The sequence below is a fragment of the Oryctolagus cuniculus genome, chromosome 5, assembly GCF_051225735.1.
Source record: "Oryctolagus cuniculus isolate XC-2025 breed Fujian yellow rabbit chromosome 5, ASM5122573v1, whole genome shotgun sequence".
NCBI lineage: Eukaryota > Metazoa > Chordata > Mammalia > Lagomorpha > Leporidae > Oryctolagus > Oryctolagus cuniculus.
The window spans coordinates 129,949,344-129,976,269 of NC_142871.1; the positions used below are offsets into that span (position 1 = coordinate 129,949,344).

Consider the following 26,926-nt stretch of genomic DNA (forward strand, 5'->3'; position numbering starts at 1 on the left):
TTTTTTTGTTTAGGTTTTTAAAGTAACGCACGTAGTAGAAAACATCAGTGCTCATCAAAACTCTCAGTTTATTTCTTTGGGCACAGACTCCCTTGAAGTGAGAAACTGCCCCGGCCAAGGTCTGGGGAATGAAAGCGGCACATGCTTTGGGGCTGAAGCCTTCGAGACTGGCATGCAGTTCTCCTCGTTACTTCCTGTGTTGTGGCAAACCCTGAAGCTTCACCCTGAGATGGTTCCTTGCCTCCGCCAATCTCAGTAACTGAGTTTTATGTGTGTGGAACACAGGGAATAGTGATGAAATACAGAGATTGTCAAGAGTAGGAAGCAACTACAGTCAGTAGACAAGGCGCAGTAGGAGGACCTAGCGCGAGATTCAAGGGCGTGAAGAAGGGAAAAGTCAGTGCATTTCTCCCCATCCGTCCCTTCCCAGCTGGGTACCAGCTCAGAGAAGTCTTGGAAAATGCTACTTTTAAAACTCAGCATCTCTGGGATATGGAGCAAAAGGAAGAAATATACCAGAAGGCAAAGAGGTCTAGAATTAGCCTGAATAAAACCATTTCTGGAAGAAACCGAGATCATAACTTAGATACATTGTAGTGGCTCATCTTGCAAATCAGCAATTCACTTGGGGGGCCGGCGCCGTGGCATAACTGGTAAAGCTGCCACCTGCAGTGCAAACATCCCATTCGGGTGCCAGTTTGAGATCTGGCTGCTCCACTTCCAATCCAGCTCTCTGCTATGGCCTGGGAAAGCAGTAGAAGATGGCCCAAATCTCTGGGCCCCTGCACCCCCGTGGGAACCCAGAAGAAGCTCCTGGCTCCTGGCTTCAGATTGGCGCAGCTCCAGACGTTGCAGCCATTTGGGGAGTGAACCAGCAGATGTAAGACCTCTCTCTCTCTCTCTGCCTCTCTGTAACTCTTCCTTTCAAATAAATAAATTTGAAAAAATACACTTGTGGAGGGGCCCACACTGTGGCATATTGGATTAAGCCTCTGCCTGGGAGCCGGCATCCCATATGTGTGCTGGTTCGTGTCCCTGCTGCTCCTCTTCCAAACCATCTACTTGCTATGGCCTAGGAAAGTAGTGGAAGATGGCCTAAGTGCTTGAGCCCCTGCACCCATGTGGGAGACCCGGAAGAAGCTCCTGGCCCCTGGCTTTAGATTGCCCCAGCTCCGGCCATTGCAGCCATTTGGGGAGTGAACTAGTAGATGGAAGACCTCTCTTTCTGTCTCCCTCTTCTGTAATTCTGCCTCTCAGATAAATAAATCTTAAGGAAAAAAAAAAAACTTGGAGGAGACTGGTAGGAAGTCAATTTTGGCTATCATTTTAGGCATGGGACCTATTCTTCTGTTAAAAGACTGGTTGATATTTTAATTTTTTAGCAGATGTGTGTCTGTTCCTTGTATTTTAGTGCTTCCAAGCCCAGAAGGGAAGAGAAAGGGTACTTTTCAGTGACCAGAAATTTCAAAAAATTATGTGATTAAGTTTGGGATATGCCATTTGGAGTCTTGCCAATTCCAACAGCAAGAGGTCTTCATGGCCAGAGAGAGAACTGCAGAATCTTAAAAATGTAGAGGAAATGCCATTGGACTGTAAAGCGGGGTGAAATAATACACCTGACATTCAACCGGAGTGCTCCTGGAGTTCTACCCTCAGCAGCTCCACCAGGAGGGACTGTCCCCAAGTTCACATCTGCCTCTCGTCTCAAAGGCCGAACTCAACAGGGGAGCTATCACAATCAAGTTGGGCGGGATAAATTTCTCTCGCAGGAACAAAATTATGAAAATATATCTCTAAATTCCACTTGGTATATTATCATTACCTGTGTGCTGCTTGTCAATACACAGGACAGTAAAGAGGGTTTCCAGTTTACCTATAATGTCAAGATATATGGTATATATAGTGATTTATCCTAAAGACAGTTTGAATAACCTGCTATAATCTGTCAAGAAGGTCATTAGCCCTTTTGGCCTGATACTGTTATTTTTTCAGTCATGTGTTTGGTCATACCTGGAAGTTTTTAGGCCAGACTAAATTTTAAAAGGAAAAGAAAAAAATGTAGACTCAATTTAAAAGATGAAAAATGGATATGGTAGAAAACCATGGTGAGTTACTTATTACCATTACTAAATTTAGCTATGATACATCTTACACTCAAGAAAAATGAAAGTGGGAAGGAGGCAACATATGCATTATTTAGTTTCCCTCATTCAGAGAGCAAATCTCCAACTGCTGAGGATAAGACACTCACCCAGGATGATAATGGGACATAGTTTTAATTGAAGGTTTAGTAAAATTCCTTCTCAGTTTACCATATGCACCACCATTTATCAGGCTTAGATTTGGAAATAATTGTGTCTGAACTTGATTTTCCAAATCCTGGAAAAATGATGCACAGGAATGCAATCAAGATCCTTATATGTTCTAGGTTGCTCCAAAGTTTACTTTCTAGTTTTAAATAAAATCAGTGTGCCTAGTATATTTTTCTGTTTCACAAAAGTACTTTGAGAATATAGTGGATAGGCCAGCGCCGCGGCTCACTAGGCTAATCCTCCGCCTTGTGACGCCGGCACACCGGGTTCTAGTCCCGGTCGGGGCGCCGGATTCTGTCCTGGTTGCCCCTCTTCCAGGCCAGCTCTCTGCTGTGGCCAGGGAGTGCAGTGGAGGATGGCCCAAGTGCTTGGGCCCTGCACCCCATGGGAGACCAGGAGAAGCACCTGGCTCCTGCCATCGGATCAGCGCGGTGCGCCGGCTGCAGCGCGCCAGCCGCGGCGGCCATTGGAGGGTGAATCAACAGCAAAGGAAGACCTTTCTCTCTGTCTCTCTCTCTCTCACTGTCCACTCTGCCTGTCAAATAAATAAATAAATAAATAAATATAGAGCATAAGAAAAAAATCTAGGGTCCTGTAACTGGATAAGTTTGTTAATATCTTTTGTAAACACTGGGAACTTAAAAAAGAGAAAAGGCAGAAATGAACAATGAGAAGTTTAGGATTCTTACTTCCAATAGAGGGCTCTCCAGTTGGATGCTCAACTGCTAGACAGTGTGATCTAAAACAGCAGTAGATCATTTGAAGAGTCACAGGCTGAACCTTGAGATTTGGTCAGGTTTCACTTTTCCAGGCTGGGTTAGAGTACTTCAGGGGCATTGCAGGCCTCCTGAACCAATCCATTTAATATGGTATGAACCTAGACAAAGAGTTATGTAATCAGTGGGGACTGATAAGGTAATCCTTAGTTAAGGGTGAGATTTAACCTGCAGGGCTGGGATAACAGCCTAGAAAATGTTTAGAAAACCCCGTGGAGTCAGTATTTTCAGACTTCAATTCAGAGAGAGAAAATGAGCAGAGGGAAGAGGAATAGATCAATTAGGAGGGCAGGTCGGAAAGAAAGGCCATCAACCATGGAGCACGGACAGGGCGAGCTGCAGAGAGTTCTGGGGTTGCTGCTGTTGTTCTTAGGTGATTTGCTTTAAGGATTCTTGGGAATGCACATTATAATGTCTTGTTCAATTTAAAAGAGGTTTCCATCACCTATTCTAGAGTACTAGAAATTCTCGTTAAGATATTTTACTCCCAAAATAGCAGAGTAATTGGGGAAAAAAATGATTTTGGTACACGGGAATGGAATAAATTTTTAAGTTATGGCAAGAAATAAGTAAGCACTCAAGGAATCCTAGAAAAACATTAATGTAATATGAAAAGGTTATTTGAATCATTGAAGGCTGTATTAACTATCTACAATTATTTTTGGAAGTGATTGAAAACATATGAGTTTAAAAGTAGAAAAAAATCAACATTATAAAAAATCTATATTATGTAAACATAAGAAAACATATTTCACTTATTGAATTTTTCCTCCCAAACCAAGATCTTCCACTTTAAAAATGTCCAGATACACACAGAAACAAATATTCATCCTCTTTCTTTTCAAATATCTCTTTCAAACAAAGGAGTATCTTCTGCTCTGTTGGGCTGGCTGGATGAAATGCTTTCTGTACCACATGGAATGGCCTCTGAGAGTGGTAGCCACGCCAGTGCCAGTATGAGGGGTAAAGGGCAGTGGGAGGAGAGTCAACGCCATCCTCCCGTTTTCAGTGCAGGCATCTGATGTTCTCTGGACTGAATCCTGTATTATATAAACGTGCTCCACCACTCCCACGATCGTCCTGCTGCTCCAAGTCCCTTCTACACAGACATTCTGAAGCCACCATTGTCGTGACACGGTGATTTTTGAGTCACCTTTTATGGACACACCACTGTTTACAACACCCAAAATCTGCTGGCCACCAGACCCTCATTGGCAGCAGGAAGGATCACACCAGGCTCTTCACTACCCGCTGTAGCAAATCATTCATTATAATGTCATGATTTTGTTCAGTGATGAACACTTTGAAGTCCATTTGGAACAACTTATCCTTTGGATTCCTCCAGGATTTGAATATCAGCAGTAGTCTCCCATGGGCACAAAGGTTAAATGTCCTTTTTGAGTGCAATAGCTAATGCCAGCTGGGAATAGTCCAAGGGGATTCATGAAGATAAATGAATTCTGAGTATGCTTATTGGGGAGGAGGGTAAGGGGCATGCTTTAATGACAAGCAAGAACACATTATAGGCAAGAAAAAGGGCAGTTGAAGATGTAGAAAGTAGTGGTTAAGAGCTTTAGAATCAGGCATAAAATAATTGAAACCCAAGATAGAGAGATTTGAGTCTTCCCAGCTATTTCAAATAGTTCCAATTTTTATACTCAAGAGAACTATACACCATATGGACTTACAAGGCTTACTGATAGATCCATAAAATTATTTGGAGAGGTGTTTTGTTTGTTTAGAAAGTACAAAATGAGCATAGAGATTCCAGAAAATGAGAAATGAGCAAAAGTCAACAATTTGAAAAGCATTTGTAGGACTGCTATGTTCTACCAGGGTTTCAGTGGTGCTAAGACCAGTCGCTGCTCTCATGGAGCTCAGAGTCTAGGTGGAAGGAGGTAGTGTTTCAGGTGGACAGACCTTCAGGGAAAAATAAGCTTCTGCTATCCCAGAGGTGAGACAGAGGCACAGGAATTTTCACTGACCACAGGCTGCAGATGGGGTAAGTCTGTGGTGGGATCCAGTGAGCCTCCGTGTTTAGACTTTCATTCCATAAAAGAAAATAACCTATTCTCAATTTTCTAAGAAGGAAACCATATTCAGAAATAGAGAGTTAATGTTTTTGATACCAATTCTTGGGGAAAAAAAAGAAACAAGAAAGTGATAGGGGCAGGCATTGTTGTATAGAGGTTAAGCTGCCACCTGCGATGCCAGCATCCCATACAGGCACCGGCTTGAGTCCTGGCTGCTCCACTTCCGACCCCACTCCTTGCTAATGGCATGGGAGAAGTAGCGTAAGATGGCCCCAGTGTTTGTGTCCCTGCCACCCACGTGTGAGACCTCACTGAGGCTGCTGGCTCCTGGCTTTGGCCTGGCCCAATCCTGGCTGTTGCGGCCATCTAGGGAGTGAACCAGTGGATGAAAGATCTCAGCTCTCTCTCTCTCTCTCTCTCTCTCTCCCTCCCTCTCTCCCTCCCTCCCTTACCCCTCTCTCTTTGTAACTCTGACTTCCAAATAAATAAATCTTGTATAAAAGAAAATGACAGAGGTTTATTATTAAATAATGGTCAGCAGCATTAGGAAAGAGTCAACATTGATTCACCTTAAATTAATTTCACTCACTTTTCTGAAAGTGTTACACAAATTGATAGATCAAATGAATTTAATTTAGATAATAAAGTCTCTCAAAATATCCTTGGGGATAAAAAGAGAAATTGGAGAAATATGAATAGACTTGGATTGAAGCTAGCTGGAAACTATCCACAAGCGTTCCCCAGTGGGGCCAAGAGCAGATGTGGTCTTCACAGAGTGTTATTGTTCTGCCTACCTCCACAAGACCCTTTCATTTACGAACAGCACAGAGTTCAAAAACAAAATGAAGGTCCAAAAGATTGTGATGCTGAGGTAAAGACCAAGTCAGTAGCCCAGGCGGGAGGTGAAGAATATTTGGTTAACGGCAGAGATGGAAAAGAGAGATAAATCCCACATGAGCAGGATGGACTGCATCCCCACACATGGGACACAGGGGGAAAGTGATGTGGCTGCTTTGGGAAACGTCACATTCAAGATGCTGACAAGGTATTGCTGGACTTTCTAATCTGGTGTGCAGAGACACTGAACAAGATATAAGGATACGAGAGGCCCCTGAGCAGAATGAATGTCAACAGTGACCAACAGGAATATGACCTCTCACAGTTCACAGACCACGCAGTTGGTATCTAAAATAACTGCAGCAAAGCCAGTCTTACACAGAATGTCAGAATTTACTTAAGCTTTTGACACTAGCAGATGACAGAAGCGGACTTGAAAACTGACCATCCGGTGCCAAATTCTGACTTTTAGCGAGTTTCCTATGACACTAGAAGCCTGTCCAGCGAGGACTGGAGCTGTAGAAGGTAAGCGTCCAAGGGGAAGAAATATGGTGAGCACAGCTCAGGACACACCTATTTCAGGGACTGCAGAGGAAGAGGGTACCTTAAAGGAAAGGAAGCTAGCACTGTTGGAGAGAGAGCCAGTCCCTGGAGAGGATCTGAGTGTAGAAACCAGACGGCAGTCAGAGGGTGGAGAGCTTCCAGGATGAGGCAGTGGCTTGCGTTCGCAGGTTTTACCCAAAGGGTCAGGATGCTCAGTGCTGGAACACTGTGCCTCGTCCTCCTTTCATGTTCACCACCACTTCCCACGTTTTGGCTCTAGCTCCTGATTAGATCATAAGTTCCTTGCGAGCAAGCCCGTGTCTGACTTTCCTCCTCGTCTCTGTACTGCCTCGCGCAGCTCTGCCCCTAGTAGACTGACAAGAAACGTGAACGCTCTCGGCACACGGGATGAATCACCCCTAGGCTGTTTCCAAAGGCAGCGTCTCTAGTGCCAGAAATACATTGACTTCAAATGTGTGCTTCAATTTGAATGGATCTGACTAAATGGTGCCATCTGTTCTTAGGCAGTTTCAGAAACGTTTTAACACACTTCCACCTTTAAAAGGACAAGCATGGGGGCATACCCATGAGACAAAAAAGAGATCCTTAAATAAACAGAGAACAGACAGCAGTACATCCAGCCACACTTAAGCAGCTCCACATTAAGAATGTCTTTGAGGTTTAAGAGAATTTTATCTAGGAAGACACTGACGACGACTTCATGCCGAAAATATTTATGAGACGTCACAGAACTAGGCATGGACTCCTACAGCACTTTAATTACAGACTCCAGAAATAGAAGTTTAGTTTTTGTAAATCTCCTATTCCTTTGAAATGGGTACACTCCTCCAGTATCCATTAATGGTCCACATTGTGGTTTCTGTGTATCGGTTGTGAAGCCGAAGACAGCGGTTGAGAGTAGTCACAATGCTATTGGTTTATATCGATTGTTAATTTGACTGTCATTGCAGTACTTTGGGATTTATTGTCGTGCGACTATAACAGCGAAATGAAACCCATGTTTAAGTTCTGCAAATAACTTACAGTCACTTCCAAAACACCTCAACTTAGATTCTAAATTTGAGTTTGCGGTTTTACATGCACAGTTATTTGCTGATCCACTTTAGCATGCAAAATCACACACTGGCTAGCTTTGGTTATAGTTACTGTGGCAGAAAGTAATGGGTCAAATTTTCAGCCTATTTAACTCGCTAGCTACATCGTCATCACCAAAACCATGCCAGCATTTCGACATCTGTGTGTTTGCAATTTGGTGTAAATCAACTATGGTGTGTATCAAGAATTTATATTTACAGAAAGAATTTCTGGTTGAAATAGCAACCAGATACGTTATCCTTGTCTGAATGCATGTGCATCCATATTGAAATTCTTTGGTTAAGCCCCATTTTTCACAGGTGGAGATCTGAATGTATTTATTCATATAAATATTCATTTGGGATATTTTTAGATTTTTGTTGTTTGACAAGCTGATACTGCTAGCTCATCACTTGCATCTTGGCTCAGGTTCGTTTCTTTCTTGTAAAACATTTAAAATACAAAAAAGAGGACAGAGCATACTGTGACCAACACTCATGATTTTACAACCCCAGAATCTGCTTCTGGTGATTATTAAATAAAACAGAGGGTTGCAGATAAAGTAGAAGTGCCGAGGGGCGGCCGTTCACTCCTGTCCCTCACAAAGGCAACCACTGTCATTAATTTGCAGGTCCTTCTTGTTCTTTTTTTAAAACACTTTTAATGACTTAAGTCATAGCTCCATGGACAACTGATGATACTGCTTTTTAAAACAATTATGTAAATTCTGTCATAATGGTCATATCATTTCTTAATGTGCTATTTTTCCTTAGCATTCTATTTTAGAAATCTATCCGTGTCGATCTATACAAAAGTTGATCCACTTCAACTTCCCCGTAGTTTGGATTATCCCAGTTTATTCATCTTTGCTGAATGAAAAAGCCCCTTTGGGTTGTATAGCCTATACCAGTTTCTTGCTATTCCAGATAACATTGCAGTGAATTTCCTTGGGCATATGACTTGTGATGGTGTACTTGCTTAGGAGTTCTCTCTAGAGATTATGCCTGCTAGTCTATTGCTAGATTGGGGTTTGCAACTTTGCCACAGACTGTTACATTTCTGTAAAACATGTCCTAAGCTTATATAGTCTCCAGGAGTATATAGAAGTTTCCATGCCGTTAGGCCCTCGCTGACATTTGTTGTGTTAGACTTTATGATTTTTTTTAATGTCACCAGTCCTTTGGATGTGAAATGGTTTATCATTAGGGTTCGAAATTCTATAGTCCTGACTACTGACGAATTTAAGCTCTTTTTCAAATACATATTTAACCATTTTTAGACTTCTTCCTTTTTTTTAAAAGGACACATTTATTCAGTATCATAATCGGACTGTTATATTTAGCAGTCAACAGCATGGTTGGGAAAAAAGCAAAACACTACACAAAAACCCTTTGTTGGAATGTTTTACACGTTCCATAGAAACTAAATGAACCTGTTAACAGAATTAGTCCAATGCAATCCTCACAATTTTTTGCCCGTTCACATGAGTATTGGCTAAAGCAGGTTTTCTTTACAGTCGCTGGGCCCTGCCGCGCCTGTTGCAAGCTGTAGCTTCCTTGTCACTTCTCTGGCTCTCCCCTTCCTTCAAAGCTCTGTTTCCTGGCAGTTATTCAAGCCTTCTGCCCCTACCACGGCTGCTGCTACACCTAGAAGCCCCAGAGCCACTGTGATTTTGTGGTCTGGCACCCAGCACAGGGGCCACAGCTTCTGCTTCCAGTCTCCTCCCTCCACGGGTAAAAAATCTGAGGACTGATTGTGGTAACTGCCAAAATCATTAACTTCCGCCACCTCCAAAATGGCTCTCACAATTACCAAATCCATTGTAGCCATCCCCACTGCCACCAGAGCCACCGCAACCCCTGACATGTCTTCCACAACCAAAGCTGTCATTGCCACTAAAATCACCTCCACACCACAGCAGAGCTCCCAGGACTGCTCTGACCCTTTGGGCTGGCAGAAGCGCCGGCCATCTCCTGCTTCCCCCAGTCTTCACTGTTGTGACCTGTCCCAGGATGGTATTTCTGAATGACAGTCTCACCCAAGGTCACAAAAGCAAAGCCTCTCTCCTTGCCTTTGCCGTCAGTCAGTTGTGATCTGAATCCCTTCAATTTTCCCACACTGTCCAATACCATCTCCAGTGCCTTTCAAGTGTCTTCTTCGATACCAGCAAAGAACTTTGTCGCAGTGAGGAGGGCCCCTGGGCTTTGAGAATCTTCTCTTGAGATGGTCCTCTGTGGTCCTACCATTCTTGCATCCACCTTATGTGGCCTTGCATTCGTGGCTGCCTCTGTCCCATCTGTGGTGGCGTGGGCGACCAGCCCACAGCCCCTGGGAGCGGTTGGTGTTGGCATTCTCATCACCACACTGTCCATGAACGTTCTCCATTGCTCCTGGGCAGAACTTCCCCGGCTGTGAGGCTCCTGCAGAGACCCTGGCGTGGCCATGCCGGCTCTGACACTGCTTCCCCCGCAGCACCCATGGGCAGAAGCCGGACTGCCTCTTGATGGGTTACTTAATACCTTTCGCTCATTGTTTTTCTGAGCTCCTTGTCTTATTGATGTGTGGGAGCTCTTTAATTCAAATATTAATTTTTTTCAGCCATATGCATTACAGATATTTTCTCCAGGATATTTTTAACATTATGGTAGATTTTTATCACATAGAAGTTTTAAATTTTTGAGTTATTTGGTCAGATAGCTGAAATCAACTATTTTTTTAAATTTTCTGTCCTATCTTAAGGTATTCATCACTACCTTGGGTAGATTACAATATGCTTCCATATTTTCTTGTATGAGTGTTAACATTGTGCTATTTTACACACTTGGCTTCAATCCATTCAAGAATTGATTTGTATATAGCACAAGAGAATACCTAAATTTCTCCTTTTAGGGGCACATGTTATGGCACAGCAGCTTAAGATTCTGCTTAGAATACCCACATCCTAGCAGCAGATGCTGTCACAGGTACTTGAGTTCCTGCCACCTGCATGGGAGACCCAAGACGTGAGTGTTTGGCTTGTAGTTTTGGCCTGGCCCAGCCCCAGCTTTTGCAGGCATTTGGGGAGTGAGTTAGCAGATGGAGGATCTCTCTCTCTCTCTCTCTCTCTCTCTTTCTCTCTCTCTCTGCCTTTCAAATAAACAAATAAATAAGACTTTAAAAGAAAATTAAGTGATTACTTTTGCTCAAGGTAAGTAGTCAGTTACTCCAGCACCATGTATCAGAATGTCCATCGTCTCTGTACTCTCCTACACAGAGTTCCTGAATGAGCACAGCGTGCTCCACTGAGCTGCTTGTCTGCTCCTACACCAATGCCACGGGGCTTTAATAACCATGCTCTATGGTAGATCTTGATTTATGTCAGGACAAGTCCCCATCCCTCCTTCTTTCACAGAATTACTTTTTATTTTATTTGAAGATTTTCTCTTCTATATTATTTTTAGAACCTCTCTTACTAAATAAGCAAAAGCTACAACATTTTTGTATCAATTACATTGAATATATAGGTAAATATATAAATATTCATTGATAAATTAGTGTTTTAAGTTTTTCATTTATGAAATGATATGTTTATATCTATTGTGTCATTTATTCCAATTTACTCTTCATGTCATTTAATATTTTATAATTTCCTGATAGATTACATACTTCCTGACTCATTGTTGCTAGGTTATTAGAACTTCATTGATTTCATATATTGATCTAGAATCCAGCAAGCTTGACAAACTTCTTAGTTCCTAACAGTTTATTTGTAGATTATCTTGAAGTTCCTAGGTAGATTAATGTAGTTTCTTTTTTTGTTGTTTAAGATTTACTTTATTTATTTGAAAGACAGAGTGACAGAGAAAGATTGAGGGAGAGAAAGAGATAGATTTTTAGGTGCTGATTCACTCTCCAAAATGCCATGATTGTCGGGACTGGGCCAACCTGAAGCCAGGAGTCAGAACTCCATCCAGGTTTCCCATGTGGGTGTCAGGGACCCAAGCATTTGGACCACATTCCACTGCTTTCCCAGACACATTAGCAGGGAGCTGGACTGGAAGCAGAGCAGTCAGGACTTGAACTGGCACTCGGACATGGGATGTGCCACAGCACTGGCCCTTATCGCAGTTTCTTAACATAATGGCATTTTGATCTCTTCTTTTCCTATCATATTATCTCTTTTGCTTCATTTTTGTTTGTTTATTATATTGGCCGGGACCTCCACTCTCATGTCTTGTTTGTTTATTGGCTGGGACCTCCAGTCTCGTGTCTTATTTGTTTATTGGCCAGGACCCCCAGTTCAGTGTTGAGTAGCGGCAGTGATGGTGCGCACTGGGGACTGTGTTTACACTTGAGATAATGAATGCTCTTGTTGCCCATGTTCTCACTTCTTTTTCTGTTGAACTGGCATTAAGCATTTTCAACATGGCTAGCTAAGGTTAGCATACAGAACGTATCGTATTGGTAAGAGGACTCAGTCTCTACCTCATCAGAACTCTTACTTTCTGATTCAACTCCACCACATTTGCTATTGGTCACCCAGGAGGTCATATATTAAGAAGAACTGACTTTAAGAGTTGCAGCCATGAGTATTTTTTCTCTACCTGAGTGTTGGCTTCCTGAGAAATGTCTTATCACTAGAAATGCAAATTTAAATCTTTTGGTTTTCTTTTATTATTTTAATTTCTTGATGTGTTTTTCTTCAACTTTTTTTTTATAGACTCCTATGAATCAAGCTTCAACCCGTTCCCACTGCATTTTCACTGTTCACTTGTCAAGCAAGGAACCAGGATCTGCAACCGTCCGACATGCCAAACTCCACTTGGTGGACCTGGCTGGTTCAGAGCGAGTGGCAAAGACTGGCGTCGGGGGGCAGCTTCTAACCGAGGCCAAGTACATCAACCTGTCACTTCATTACTTAGAACAGGTGAAATGGGTGGATGCTGTGTCTCAGGCATTCCCCTAGCGTTTCATTTTGCTTTGTTATGTTTCCATATACTGTGGTGAAATATACACAACTTCGGTGATATACTTTGTTTATCTATTCCTATGCTGATGGATACTTGGGGGTTTCTACCCACTGACTGTTAGGAGTATGGCAGCTAGAAACATTGGTGTATCCACTAGCATCTGGTACATACCGTTTCCTTTGTAAATCACAGTCGCCCTACATTGTAAGCGTTATTATCCTCATCCTAGGGATTTCAAAATGCAAGTCTTCCCAAGGTCTCCCCAGTGTTAATCAGCTGGTGAGAATTTAAACCTAGATTTGCTTGGCTCCAAAGCCTATGATGCCTTTTTTCATTTATTGTCTTCCTGCAGTGTTGTGTTTATTGTATTAGGGGGTTTGAATGTAGGTTATAAATGAACTCTGGTTGCCTGTTTTTCCAAGTTAAAAGATGAACTATGGGAACATAGCTCAGAGAAGGTCAACATTCTCAGCTTCCAGTGACTTTATCTGGTCAGTAATTCTGGCCCTGCACTCGTTTTCTTAGCCTTTGCTTTTGCTCTGTACCTCCATCTCAAGTTGACTACAAGCCACCCCAGTTTTAATTGTCCGAATTTGACTCTATGGGCAGAGAAAGCTCATCTGAATTTAGCTGTATAAATAGTCAAAAAAAAAAAAACTTCATTTTTTTAAAATGAATGGATTAAATCAGATGATTTCTCAAGTGTCTTTCAGCTCTGAATAAAAATGTTGTGAGTTGAATGTTAAAGATGTCAACTACTTCCAAATTCTAAACAAAAAAAAGGAGAGGAGAGAAATAACATGGTTTTTTTTTTTTTTTAAATTGGATGGAGAAGCACTGAGAATATTGGTGAGGCAGAAGAACTTGTTAATGAATGTTGGTGGCTAAAATGTTTGAGAAAAAAATTTTTTCAAATAGCCTAATGAACTCTTTTGAGACTGATAATGTTGTTCCGATGATAAATGCGTTGGTTGAAGAAGTGGATTGAGAGAAGCCCAGGGGACTCTGAACAAGGAGCCCACAGTTAGTCTCCGACCACATGGGTTCCAGTACTGCAGAGCCCAGGGATGAGGGTCTGCGTGGCACTCAGATCATTGTAGTGTTTTTGCCAAGAGTCAGCATTCCTGGGCTCTTCCTTGCTCCACTACTCCACACTACTTACATTTAACAGAGCTTTTTACTTAATAGGACTCTTACAGAACAATGCCAGGAAAACATAATGGCCTGCATTCAAAGTGCTTTATTTCAAAGACATGGATCTGCTTGCTTCAGATGATAGCACTGTCTGTTTTAATTTCCATTCTGTCCATCTGTTCATACAAAAGTAGATTCATCATTTGGATCAAACTTGCCATCAGTCATAATCACTCAAGAATGGTTCTGCCCCCAGTCCTTCTTTTCCTTCATTCTACGAGCCCTTCGCAAGCTGCTACTTGTCACAAAAGCTGTTCCTCTCCTCACTCTCATCTCTTCAAAATTCTTGTCACATCAGCCCCAGGTCACAGTCTTGGTGGCCACATGGCATCTGATTTTCTACTACCAATTTATTCACCTAACAGATATTTCTAAGGACCCAGAATGTGCCAGCCACTGTGCTGGGCACTGGCGTGCAGTGGTGAACAGATAGAAACAGTCCTTGCCCCAAAGATCCAGTTCAGTGTAGAGAGATGTGAATTAGATAAGCGGTCATTGAGGATGTGGCCATCATCCAGGTGAGAGCCGTGAAGAGAAAGGGACAGCAGGGAGGAGAGCTCCTAATGAGAGTCTGAGTAAGACTGAGGAGGTGAGAGTGAGATAAGGTAAGAGTGACAGCTCTCTGGGGGCATGATACTAAGCAGAGCCTTGAAGAATGAGTGGGAGTGAGCCAGACAAGGGTGGGTGTTAGAGCAGGTCAGGCTTGGGAAGTGTCAGCCAATCAGCTCCTCGCTCCATTCCCGGGGGTGGGGAGGTGGGAGGGACTGGTTCACTTAGGGGCTCAGTGACATTCACATGTCATTGACCCTTGGCTCTCTGAATATAATTTATCTGTTCCATTTTCACCCACTGCACCGCTCCAGCTGTTCACTGTTTACACTGATATCCGAGTGTCTACAGGAAAGGAGGAGGCTCAGCCTAAGACAACAGAGAGAGGAGAGATTAGCAAGAGCAGATAGGAGAACACAAATACAGGAGAACTGTAAGGACATGGATATGTGGGCTTGAGTAAGTCTAGGAGTAGCTGTCACAGAGCAAATAGGCAGGTAGAAGAGCAGTTTTAGAATTTCAGAAAGAAAAATAAGAGGGACCCAGGGAGTACAAAGAAATCAGAATTTTTTAAAAAGATTAATTTATTTGAAAGGCAGAGTTACAGAGAAAGAGGGAGAGAGCTTCCATCCACTGGTTCACTCCACAGTGGCCACAATGGCTGGGGCTGAGCCAGGCTGAAGCCAAGAGCCAGCAGCTTCTTCTGGGTCTCCTGTATAGGTGGCATGGGCCCAAATACTTGGACCATCTTCTGCTGCTTTCCCAGGTACATTAGCAGGGAGCTGGATAAGAGCAGTGGGGACTCTAACCTGTACTCATAGGGCATGCCAGTGTCGCAAGTGGCATTGTGCCATAATGCCGATCCCAAGAACAGTTTTTAATAATGAGAAGATACTTAATGAAATAACAAAATTCAAGAGCTTTATAATCAAATTATGTTGTACTTTATTGTGGGACTAACGATACTTGGAAGGAGTATCTTCTAACACGATGTACTTCAATTAATTTCATTTATTCATTCATCAACAGATTATGAATGAGTTTCCACGGGGTGCTGTGAGATGTCAGGCAGTGGGATAAATGTATTTCTGAAAAGGAATCTGTCGTCTGTTATCCAGCACATGAACGTAGCACACACACAAATCCTCTCCTACAGCAAGATACATGCTATAATAGAACCCTGTAGAAGTCCTGGTTGTTCACTTAGGTCCTCTCTCAGTTGCAGTGTGTAAGACAGAGTTGGAATGTGAAATGGTTTGGTGACCTGTCTCACACTAATGAGCCTACACTGGTTTTGGAAACTGGGAACTGTGCATGGAATTGCCCTCCTGACTGGCGCCGAGACCCCCACACCTGCTGGAAGCATAGGGCTCTCAGAGTCGAATGCACCTTACCATGCGCATAAATAAATCACCTCGTGTTTGTCAAAGTAGTTTTGGTTTTTGCGGTGCCCTCTGTGCTTGCAGTACTTTTTCCAAAAAGTTTTCCTCAAAAACATTTTCAGCCACAGTAGCAGGGTGCAGTTTGGCCCTAGACGTCAAGTCCACGGAGGGAAAAGGACAGAAGCATACATGTCTGCCCTAACCACAAGCCTCCCATAGTGCCCCCGCTGTGACCCACAGTCCCTGTGGAACGTCAGGTGGGAAACCACCAGGAATGCACACTGTCTGCTCCCTCGCTGCACAGGAACCCAACTCCGGGCTGCCTGCAGCCAGTTACCCAACAGTAGTGGCCTACTCAGGGTCTCAGTGTCCGCTGGCCTGCCGCTGAAGGCATCGTGTGTTCAGGAGAAAAACCGATGGGCCAGTACCGCATGGAAGCACTCCGAGTCTGTCTCAGTTTTCAGAGGGTAGTCTTCCAGGCCCTTCAAGCTCATCATACGAAAGTCTCTAATTCATTAAGTAGTAAACCTAAACCGGCACAGTTTCCAAGTACTTGGAGAAATCCCCAAGGATAATGTTGGGCTTCACTCTTTGTTGCTTAAAGACAGCCCTTAAGAACGTTTGTCATTGTATTTACACGTGAAATCACAAATGCAAATAGACCTTCCATGTGCCCTTCAGGAGATCATTTGGTTCCTGCCCAGCAGAGAGCCCACAGCAGCCTCTTTCCCAAATACCTGCCATTTCTGGGTCATTCTGCAGGTCTCTATCTGCTCCAGGTGGGCTGGGCTTATGGTGCTCCCACGGTTCCTTCAGAGCTGGCCAGACACCTGCTCAGGGTCCCTTCCAGAGAAGTGGCCCAGGACTGGGTCGGAATGGCTAAAGCAAGTAAGTCTCCAGAGGGATCACAAAGGACATTTCCAGAAGGCTCCTGCACAACACTGGAAATTATCTATGTGGATCTTTAAAATAGTTCTGCAAGACAAGCATTCTTTTTTAAGATTTTATTTATTTATTTATTTATTTGAGAGATAGAGTTACAAACAGAAAGAGAGATAGAGAAAGGTCTTCCACCCAGTGGTTCAAATCAGAGCTGGGCTGTTCCGAAGTCAGGAGTTTCTTCTGGGTCTCCCATGTGGGTGCAGGAGTCCAAGCACTTGGGACATCTTCTACTGCTTTCCCAAACCATCAGCAGAGAGCTGTATTGAAAGAGGAGCAGCCAGGACTCAAATTGGCACCCATACGGGATGCCGGCATTTCAGGTAGAGGCTTAGCCTCTACACCACAGCGCCAGCCCCCAGACAAGCATTCTAATCTCACTTTTACAGATAAGGAAACTGAGGCTAAAAAAATGTAAGAGATTTGCCCAAGATCATGCAAGTGGGGAAGTTGGACTCTGACTTCAGATTCTTCACTTTTTAAGACCATATTTTCTAATTTATAATCCCATTTTGAGTCTTAATTCTTCTTAACAACTATAGAACCCTTTCTGGGGGGGGGGGTCATTGGAGTGACCTCTGCAATATCTATCCCAGGGAGTAGCAGCCAAGAGCCTGTCTCAGCTCTGTGAGCAGACCCTGCCTGGTCTAAGTGCATTAGAGCCTATCTTTCTCTTGGCTAGAGTGATTGATTCAAGGGTGAGCCCAGATCCCACGTCAGTCCCTAGTGAAGTTCAGGACTTTTGCTGAATGATTAGAGAAGAAGAGTGCTTTCTCATCTGGGTTATGAATAAAGAAGTATATGATACCAGGGCATCTGGCAGCCATACTGTGCTGATGAGGAGAATCTGACTTCCACCACAAGGATGATAATAGAGCAGAGATGTGAGGAAAAAGTAAGTCACTGGTGGTGGCATGCAACTTTTGGGCCATTTCTAATCTAAAGCCCTTCATAGTTTGATTACAGTAGCCAATACAATTCCCTTATGATTGAAACCAATTTGTTACATTTTCTGCTAATTGAAACCAAAAGCAAATTCATCAACACATCATTTACTTTAATATCAAGAGGAAGTTTAGGGAGCGATTCTCCTTTTATTTTAAAAGATTTTATTTATTTATTTATTTGGAGGTAGGCTTATAGACATAGAGAGGGAGAGACAGACAGGTCTTCCATCTGCTGGTTTGCTCCCAAGATGGCCACAATAGCCAGAGCTGAGCTGATCCAAAGTCAGGAGCCAGGAATTTCTTCTGGGTTTCCCACATGGGTGCAGGGGCCCAGGCACTTGGGCCGTCTTCCACGGCTTTCCCAGGCCACAGCAGAGAGCTGGATCAGAAGAGGAGCAGTCAGGACTTGAGCTGGAGCACATATGGGATGCCAGCGCTGCAGGCAGAGGATTAGCCCACTATACCACAGTGCCAGCCCCACCCCACCCCTTTTTAAGATTTTATTTATTTATTTGAGAGGTAGAATTACAGACAGAGAGGGAGAGATAGAAGAGAGAGGGTATTCTCTTTTTTGTCATCTAACTCATAATACCTTTGTGAGTAGAAAAGATACCAATATTGTTTCCTAGAGCAAGGGAAAAATAGTAACTATTGTTTTTAAAAAGCATTTCGGAATACTCAGAGAATTGTTAGACACTCAGCTGATGGTTAGTAAATAATCATGTCACACTCTCTACACATCAGTTAGACCAGCCCTTGTTTGGGATGGTATCTGGTATTTGGGCCTGCTTTGCCTGTTTCAGATATTTAATTTGTCATTTTGGCCCTCAGGGCCTGGAGCTCCGCTATCATCCCTTTCCACTCAGACTTGGGTCTGTGATATTCCCCACTTCCTTTCCAGTTACATGGAAACTGAATTCTCCCAAATCTCATCCCACAGTAAGGGCCTCCCTAGGTAAAACTAATCCATCTACTCATTCATTCATCTAAAACAATTTATTGAGCACATGTTGTATTAGCCAAATTTATTAGTGCACTGTAGCTATTTTAAGCAGCATAGAGTTTGTTAAATATAAAGACTCTAAAGAAAAGTCAGCAGACCGGGCTTGGATGCTACCCAGCTGGGAGCAGAGCAAACAGGAATGCACTTCTAACACCAATGACCCGCTCTGTGAAATAGGACTCAGGACTTGCCAACTGGGGCTTGAAGTTCTGGATTCCAGAAACTTCCCCACAGTTGCCTCAGAAGAACCAGATACCTCAGCTACCTTGTTCTCCCACAGACCAAATCCTCTTTATGGCCATTCCCTCTCATAGCTCACCCCCAAAACCCCACTGCATGAGTTGCAGGAGAGGGTAGGAAACGGAGTTTGCCCGAAGTCAGACCAGAATGAGATGATCATAAGAGCTGAGTGAAGCCATGTAGTTTCTGCCGCATGTTGGCACTGTTCTAGGCCATGGGGCTAGAGCTGAGAAGGAGGGACAACACCTCTGGCCTTGCAGAGTAGAAAGTCTATCCGGAAGCAGTTGACAGCAAGCAAATAAATATAATTTAAAATAGCGTATAAGTGTTAGAAGAAAAGAGAGTGCTGGCCTAGAGACTAGGGTGTAAGATTTGATGCGGTGTTCAGGGAAAGCCCTTGTTAGGAGACAATACTTTTTTTGTTTTGTCTAAAGATTTATTTTATTTATATGGAAGACAGAGTTACAGAGACAGGTAGAGACAGGGGGTGAGAAGAGTCTTCCATTCACTGGTTCACTTCCCAGATGGTCGCGATGGCCGGATCTGAGCTGATCTGAAGCCAGGAGCCAGGAGCTTCTTCTGGGTCTCCCACATGGGTTCAGGGGTACAGGGACTTGAGCCATCTTCTACTGCTTTCCCAGGCCATAGCAGAGAGCGAGGTCAGAAGCAGAGCAGCTGGGACTTGAACAGGCGCCCCTATGGGATCTGGCGCAGCAGGCCGGGGCTTTAACCCGCTGAGCCACAGCACTGACCAGGAGACAACATTTGAGCAAAGACTGGAATGACACGAAGCAGGAAGCTGTGCAAAAATCTGGGACAGAAGCATTGTGGGTAAAAGGGATAGCAAGTTCCAAGGCTGTGATGTGGGGCCAAGCTTGGCACGTTGGGCCGATAGCAGGAAGGCCAGTGCAGGAAAGAGGGTCATGCAGCAGGTGAGGCTCTGTTGAAGCTGGGTTATGATACCAAGTGTACTGGGAAGCTGCTCGAAAGTTGTAAGCAGGGGAATGACCAGATGAAGCTCACGATTTATAAAGATCCCTCTGGCAGCATAAAGAGAACAGATCCTACAAAGCAGTCAGAGACTCACTGAAAACCTTGGGAAGTTGTCCAAGCAAGGGACCACAGAGGCCACGCCAGAGAGGTGGGGAGAGGCGACAAGAAGTGGCCCAATCTTCAGTTAAGTTCTATGGGAAAACCTGAGAGAAATTGCCAGTGGGTTGGATCTTGGAGGTGAGGATGGCTCAGGGCGAGGCCTGGGGTTTTGGCCTCAGCAGCTAAGTGGATGTGGTGCTGTTAATAATGATGAGGAAGGCCTGCAAGGAAGTCAGGCTTGGAGGGAGAGGGGAAGAGAAAGTCAGGAACAGAAACCCAGGTGGAGGCAGTTTCCACAAAGACAGCTGCTCAGGGAAAAGGCTGAGACTGGTACTATAAATTTTTTAAAGATTTATTTTATTTATTTGAAAAAGTTACAGAGAGAGGTAGAGACAGAGAGAGAGAGGTCTTCCATCTGCTGGTTCACTCCCCAGATGGCCACAATGGCTGGAGCTGGGCTGATCCAAAGCCAGGAGCCAGGAGCCTCTTCCAGGTCTCCCACGTGGGCGCAGGGGTCCAAGGACTTAGGCCATCTTCTACTGCTATCCCAGGGCATAGCAGAGAGCTGGATCGGAAGAAGAGCAGCCGGGACTAAAACCAGTGCCCATATGGGATGCCAGCACTTCAGGCCAGGGCTTTAACCCTCTGCGCCACAGCACCAGCCTCCTGGTACTATAAATTGACATGTGGTCAACACACACTGCACTTTTTAAAAGCCAGGGGATAGGATGAGATTACGTAGGGAGAGAATTGGATAATAAAGTAAAAGAGGATCCAGTGCCCTGGAGCACTCCTTGTCTTATAATGTAGGAAGAAGAAAAGCAAGCATTCATCGATTCGTTTTTGCGGAAAGAGGAAAACCTGGAGAGTGTGGCACTGTGATTGGCAAATGGGCAAGGTGTTTCCTAGAGAACATGCTGAATACCTGTGTGGAATGATGGACTCAAAAGCCTAATCAGACGATGGTTTATGTCCTTGGTATAAAGAGGTTGCTGGTGACCCTGGTAGGTGCCTTCTTAGTTTACTGTCAGAATGGGAGCAATCCAGATGAGAGAATTTGGTGCAGTAGAGAGAGGCGGTGAGTGTGGGAGCAAAGTAGATGAGAGCAGAAGTGGGAGAGGGTGGACAGTAGCAGAAGGAGGGGCAGTGCGCCCAGGGCATTTAGAAGCATGAGTAGCCTTGGTGCATCTAGTGGGAAGGTGGTCATCGGCTCAAACTGAAGCTGGGGAGAGACGAGGCTGGATAGAGGTTTGGAGAAAAAGGTGATTTTTGATAGAGATCACGGAATTGCTGGTTTGTAGTGACATCTGTGGTCCTGCATTTAAATCAAGACTAGCAAGAGAGTTGGATGTTTTTGTTCAAATAGCCTTCAAAAAACAATGCTCCCATCTTGTTTTATAAGAGGTTCTGGTGATGGGACTAACATACCTGGGAGGAGAAAAGACTAGAACAATGGTAGGTGTTGGCAGAGGCATTTTCAGAAGCCAGGACCTTCTGGGGTCCCTGAAGACACATTCTGTGAGTGGACAATTCCTGCTACTTTGCACCGGACATCCTAGCACTGGATTAATCTTCCCAGGATAATTCTGAGGCCTTGGTCTTCCCTTTACAGACAACTCCAGCAGCCTTTCATTCTAGCCAACATCATCCATCTAGTACCTTCCTGTTAAATATCTAAGAAACTCAGGGGGAGTAAGATAAGCAAGCTTGAGTTGAACCAGGCCATCACATATAGAAAACACCTGTAGAGGGGCTGGCACTGTGCCGTAGTGGGTAAGAGCTGCTGCCTGCAGTGCCGGCATCCCATATGGGCACCAGTTCAAGTCCTGGCTGCTCCACTTCTAATCCCACTCTCTGCTGTGGCCTGGGAAGGCAGTATAAGATGGCCCAAGTCCTTGGGCCCCTGCACCCACATGGGAGACCCGGAGGAAGCTCCTGTCTCCTGGCTTCGGATTGGCGCAGCTCCGGCCGTTATGGCCATTTGGGGAGTAAACCAGTGGATGGAAGATCCCTCTCTCTGCCTCTGCCTCTCTGTAACTCTGCCTTTCAAATAAATAAATAAATCTTAAAAAAAACCTATAAAGCACTTATTATGGGATAGTTATAACTCAAAATAACTGGCACATTTTAGCTTTTTTAACAATCCCAACTACCTATAGTTGGAGGCTGCTTTCATCACTGTCTTACAGAGGAAAAGCCTGAGGCAGAGATGCTGAGGGGCATGCCCTAGTATGACAAGAACTTGCCCCTAGACAATCTTGTACAGGATCTGGGCTTTCAACCTCCATCCTTGTGGGGAGCAACTCGGACTAGACTAAGTTACTGGAATTAAGACTTATTCTGTGCATCTGCTCTCCCACAATATGGCGCTGGGAGAGGAGTAAACAGCTTCTACACAGCTGCCTCTCACCAACTTGACAAGCTGCAGGAGCTGCTCCTGATTGGAGGAGAGCAGCGTACTCGGCGTGTGGGTAGCAGAGTTGGGATTGGCGGAAGAGGACTATAAAGGAGGAGAGAGACAACATGCACCGGGAACATCTATCTGAAGGAACACCTGAGCAGCCCCTGAGAGAGCCGGCCGGCGGTGTGCCGCTCCCCCGCGGAAGTGGGGAAAGTGGCAGGGGGAGTCGCCACTCCACGGAGGTGGAGGGACAGCAGCCAACCTGGGAAGGACCAGCAGCTAACCCGGGAAGAGCCGAGCAGACAAAAGAACAGCGCAGGGTTTAGTGTCGTTCCTCCGTGAATGGGGGAGCGACACATCCTCTGCTACTTCCCATACTCCTTATTTATTGTTCTGCCTCTTCTACCTTGAAGATGGATCATACAACACAGTTTGGAGGAATTAAAGTAATTTCAGGCAGGGCTGGTGTTGTGGTACGGTGGGTAAAGCTGCCGCCCGCAATGCTGGCATCCCATGTGGATGTCAGTTCAAATCCCAGCTGTTCTACTTCCTATCCAGCTCCCTGCTAATGTCCTGGGCAAAGCAGCAGCAGATGTCCCAAGTATTTGGGCTCTTGTACCCATGTGGGAGAACGAGATGAAACACCTGGCTCCTGGCTTTGACCTGTCCCAGACCTGGCCAATGCGGCCATTTGGGGAGTGAACCAGCAGAAGAAAGATCTCTCTGTCTCTGTCTCTCTCTCTTTGTCTGTATCTGTCTCTGCTTCTCCTTCTCTGTAATTCTTTCAAGTAAACAATTGATTTTTAAAAATTTTTAGTTAATTAGGCATGATTAACTCTTGTGTTTTTGTAAAAATGTTCCAACAGTTGAAAACAGAATAATAGTCCATCCAATTCTATACACATTATTTCATGTGTCCAAAAATTACAGGGTTCACAGTGCTATATTTATGCTACATTTACTTTATTCCATCTTGACCACATTCATACCAAATATTATTGTTAAATACTTATTCTATGCCCTTGTTTTGGGTGTTACCCTCCATTTAGCTATAGTTTCTGTTTTTTCTGCTGTTGAAGTTGTTTGTCATGTGTGCATTTTCTGCTTTACCTCAGGTTATCATCGCCCTTTCGGAAAAACACCGTTCCCACATCCCCTATAGGAACTCCATGATGACCAGTGTCCTGAGAGACAGCCTGGGGGGAAACTGCATGACGACCATGATCGCCACGCTCTCTCTAGAGAAAAGGAATATTGACGTATGTTGGCCCTTCCCTCTGGGGATCTGAGTCTGGGTTTTCACTGCTCGTTTGTGAGATAAGCTGCGGGTCCTGGGTGGGTTTCCATCTTTGCAGCTGGGTTGAGCTCTGCCCTCAGAGGCAAATACCCTGTGCAGGAGTTCATAGCTTTGGGTTCTCTGCCGGCATTGTAATGACCCACCCACCCCGAGAATTGACATCACCTGGCACAGGATGGTTTGAAGGTCTCGTAAACACGTTTTGGAAGGCCTACTGATGATTTTGTTCTCAGCCAGAAAAAGGAAAGAAGTGATCCAGGGCCGGCGCTGCGGCTCAATAGGCTAATCCTCCGCCTGCGGCGCCGGCACACCAGGTTCTAGTCCCAGTCGGGGCGCCGGATTCTGTCCCGGTTGCCCCTCTTCCAGGCCAGCTCTCTGCTGTGGCCCGGGAGTGCAGTGGAGGATGGCCCAAGTGACTGGGCCCTGCACCCGCATGGGAGACCAGGAGAAGCACCTGGTTCCTGGCTTCAGATCGGTGCAGCGCCAGCCGCAGCACGCCTGCTGCAGCAGCCATTGAGGGATGAACCAACAGCAAAGGAAGACCTTTCTCTCTGTCTCTCTCTCTCTCACTGTCCACTCTGCCTGTCAAAAAAAAAAGTGATCCATCCGTTTCTCCTGCTCTGTTTTGCTCCTGATGACAAAGATCTGGAAACCTGAGAGGTGTCCCTAGAATATGTTTCTAGCTAGGTGGTGGGAGTGCAGCCCCCAGGAGGCTTTGGCCAGGCCTTCCCTGGCTGGCTTTAGAGACAGCTGGTGTTTCCTATGTTGTTGTGTAATGTGTACCATCCGTACAGCCCTCAAAGAGGAAACCAGGAAGCGGCAGGAGCTTCTGTAAACAAGGCCACGCACTTGACTGTCAGGTGCCTTGAAAAGCCTCTCTGGACTGTTGCAGATACTTACTTTGTAGTCTTTTATGTTTGTGGAGTATGGTATCTGCTATGATTATGATTCATACATGTGGTTCCGCTTTAGTAGATCAATAGTTGGACATTTTGTTAAATCATAACAAAATTTTGGGAGAAAATATCCTAGAGCAAATTTCCTTAATTTGGAAGCTTATGAGGGTGTTTTGAATAGTTTGTGGGAAATGGAATTTAAAAATTATATTGATGCAAAAATGTTTGAAATACATGCATAGTTTTTTCATAATGCACATTTTCTATGAAATTTTTAAAGAATCCCTCATGTGCATGGATTTTAATTTTTTTACATCCAATTTCCCAAGACATTTCATGTACCTTCATATTTCCTCACTGTGATGTTTTATGTACATCACTCATTGGGTATGTATCTTTTTTCTGTGAAAAAAATTTCATCTTGTCTACAGGGAAATCTCTGTATGCTATGGTATTTTAAGAAGGTGTTTTGCTTTGTTAGGAATCTATATCCACCTGCAGATTTGCACAGCGCGTGGCACTTATAAAGAATGAAGCTGTTCTTAATGAAGAAATTGATCCCAGATTGGTAAGCATATCAAAGTATATCAAAGATTAGTTACAACTTGGTGGAGGGGTGACTTACTCTGCACCAGGTGATGTTCTGAGTATTAACTCTTTAATTCTCGAAACAAACTTATGAGTAGATGCCATCCCTCCCTCTACTGTATAGGTAACAAAACTGAGCCACAGAGATACTAACTTCCTCAGAGCCACAGTACCAATAGATAGCAAAGCCAGGATTCAAACACAGACCATCCTGTTGAGGGGTCAGTGGGCTTACCTCTAGCTCCCCCACTGCCCACTGCAAAGTTATGCTGTGAGTCCTAAAGACTACCACAATGGAATATTACACAATTTTTATTCATCAGGCCTCAGCCTTTCAAAAAGCTTCAATTTAACTTCCTAAAGGAAATAATAGACCAGTTTTAATAAAAGCTTATGAAGAAAGAAAACTCTTAATGGCTAATAAATAAAATCATATTTGCATAACCATCTTGTTACTTATTCCAGAGATTTTTAAAAGTTAATTATCAGTTTAATCCATGGAACAACCAGTAAGCTTCTAATTTTATAGGACTAAATCCTGCTTTATGAAAGCACTTTTTATGCAAAATAAATACAAGTTAAATGATTCAGCTACTCATTATAGTTACAAATTTCTTTCCTCCATTTTGTTAATTTTCTATAAATGAAATGCAACACTGAACCAACTCATACCAACATTGAAAGTGGTGAAATAAAATATCTCAATTTTGTCAAATCCCATAATATTCTTCTTCAAATCACCCAGTTTTTTTTTTTTAATTTCACTGGGAAATAAACTAATGTAGGCTTAGAGAAATGTGAAATCTTATCAACAGTGCTTCATTTACAAATTTCTCAAATTCAAAAAAAATGTTCAAGTTCACTATTACTCATATCAGTTGCTTCCTCATTTGCCCTCTCTCCCTTGAAATCATTCCATGGAAGGATAGAGGGAAAGGGGCAGTTCACCCTGCTTGCACCAGGAGCAACAAGCGCCCCTGTAGAATTCTGTCCAGGGGAAACCAGTGGGTGCTGCAGGATCTCTTTCCGGTACCGGCCTGGCTCAGACACCAGCAGCACCAGTGCTCTCCCTGGGAAGAGGACACAGAATGCAATGGCCTTGTTCAAGTGGAATTGAACTCCTAGGCCAACATTCTCTGTTGTCCCAACCCTGCCAGCAGCCTCTGGCCTTACCCTGCAGAATGAGAAACAGTAGCAGAGTTATCGATAGCCTGAAGACAAAAATTAGTTCATAATTTAAGGAAAATAAACACACTAGATGTTGGAGGACTTTTTTTTTCCCTTTAAATTCCTCTAGAGACATTCTTTGAAGGAACAGAAGGAATTTGGAGATAGGTGAACAATATCCTGTGTCTGATGTAGAGATTTAAAGACGAGAAATTCAGAGCCAAAAGCTAATAGCTGATAATTAAATAAATTTTGAGGTCCTCTTCATGCAGAATAATCAGGCAATTAACAAGTGTTGTTTCCTGGTCTCTTGCATAATTGCTTCTAAAAACTGATATCACTGCTCATTATTTTATGTGCAGAGCTTTGACTGAAGCATAAGTGACAATTGCAAATTTGTCCTCAAACCCATCCAAGATATAGCCTGGGTGGGAGTTCCTACATCTTACTGTCAGGATTTAGTGGCAGCTGCGGAGCCAGCCTGTGCGATCAGGATCACCAGATTTGCTCTGCTCCGTTTACAAGTGTGGGTGCCTCAGACCGATGAGGTACTGGAAGAACCTTGACCAAGCTCATAGTATCCCAGACATGTGCTGAAATCTTGTAAGGACGGCCCTAATTCCAGAGTCCCTGCAGGAGTCTCATGGGAGGTGTGTCTGTTCTAAGCTTAAAACCATGAAAATCTG

The 26,926-nt window shown here is 44.1% G+C and overlaps 1 protein-coding gene across 6 annotated transcripts in view; it reads left to right on the forward strand.

Annotated features, from left to right (window-relative positions):
- KIF6 (kinesin family member 6) overlaps positions 1-26,926 on the forward strand; it is a 440,562-nt gene that overhangs the window by 149,464 nt on the left and 264,172 nt on the right. For 3 of the 6 annotated variants that reach the window (XM_070074112.2, XM_008262871.5, XM_089333256.1), the window contains 3 exons: positions 12,296-12,502; positions 23,408-23,551; positions 24,967-25,053. In XM_070074112.2, coding sequence (XP_069930213.2) covers positions 12,302-12,502; positions 23,408-23,551; positions 24,967-25,053 — 432 coding nt within the window. In that variant the 5' untranslated portion in view covers positions 12,296-12,301. The remainder of the gene's footprint in view (positions 1-12,295; positions 12,503-23,407; positions 23,552-24,966; positions 25,054-26,926) is intronic. The other 3 variants (XM_051854771.3, XM_070074109.2, XM_089333257.1) reach the window with 1 other exon arrangement.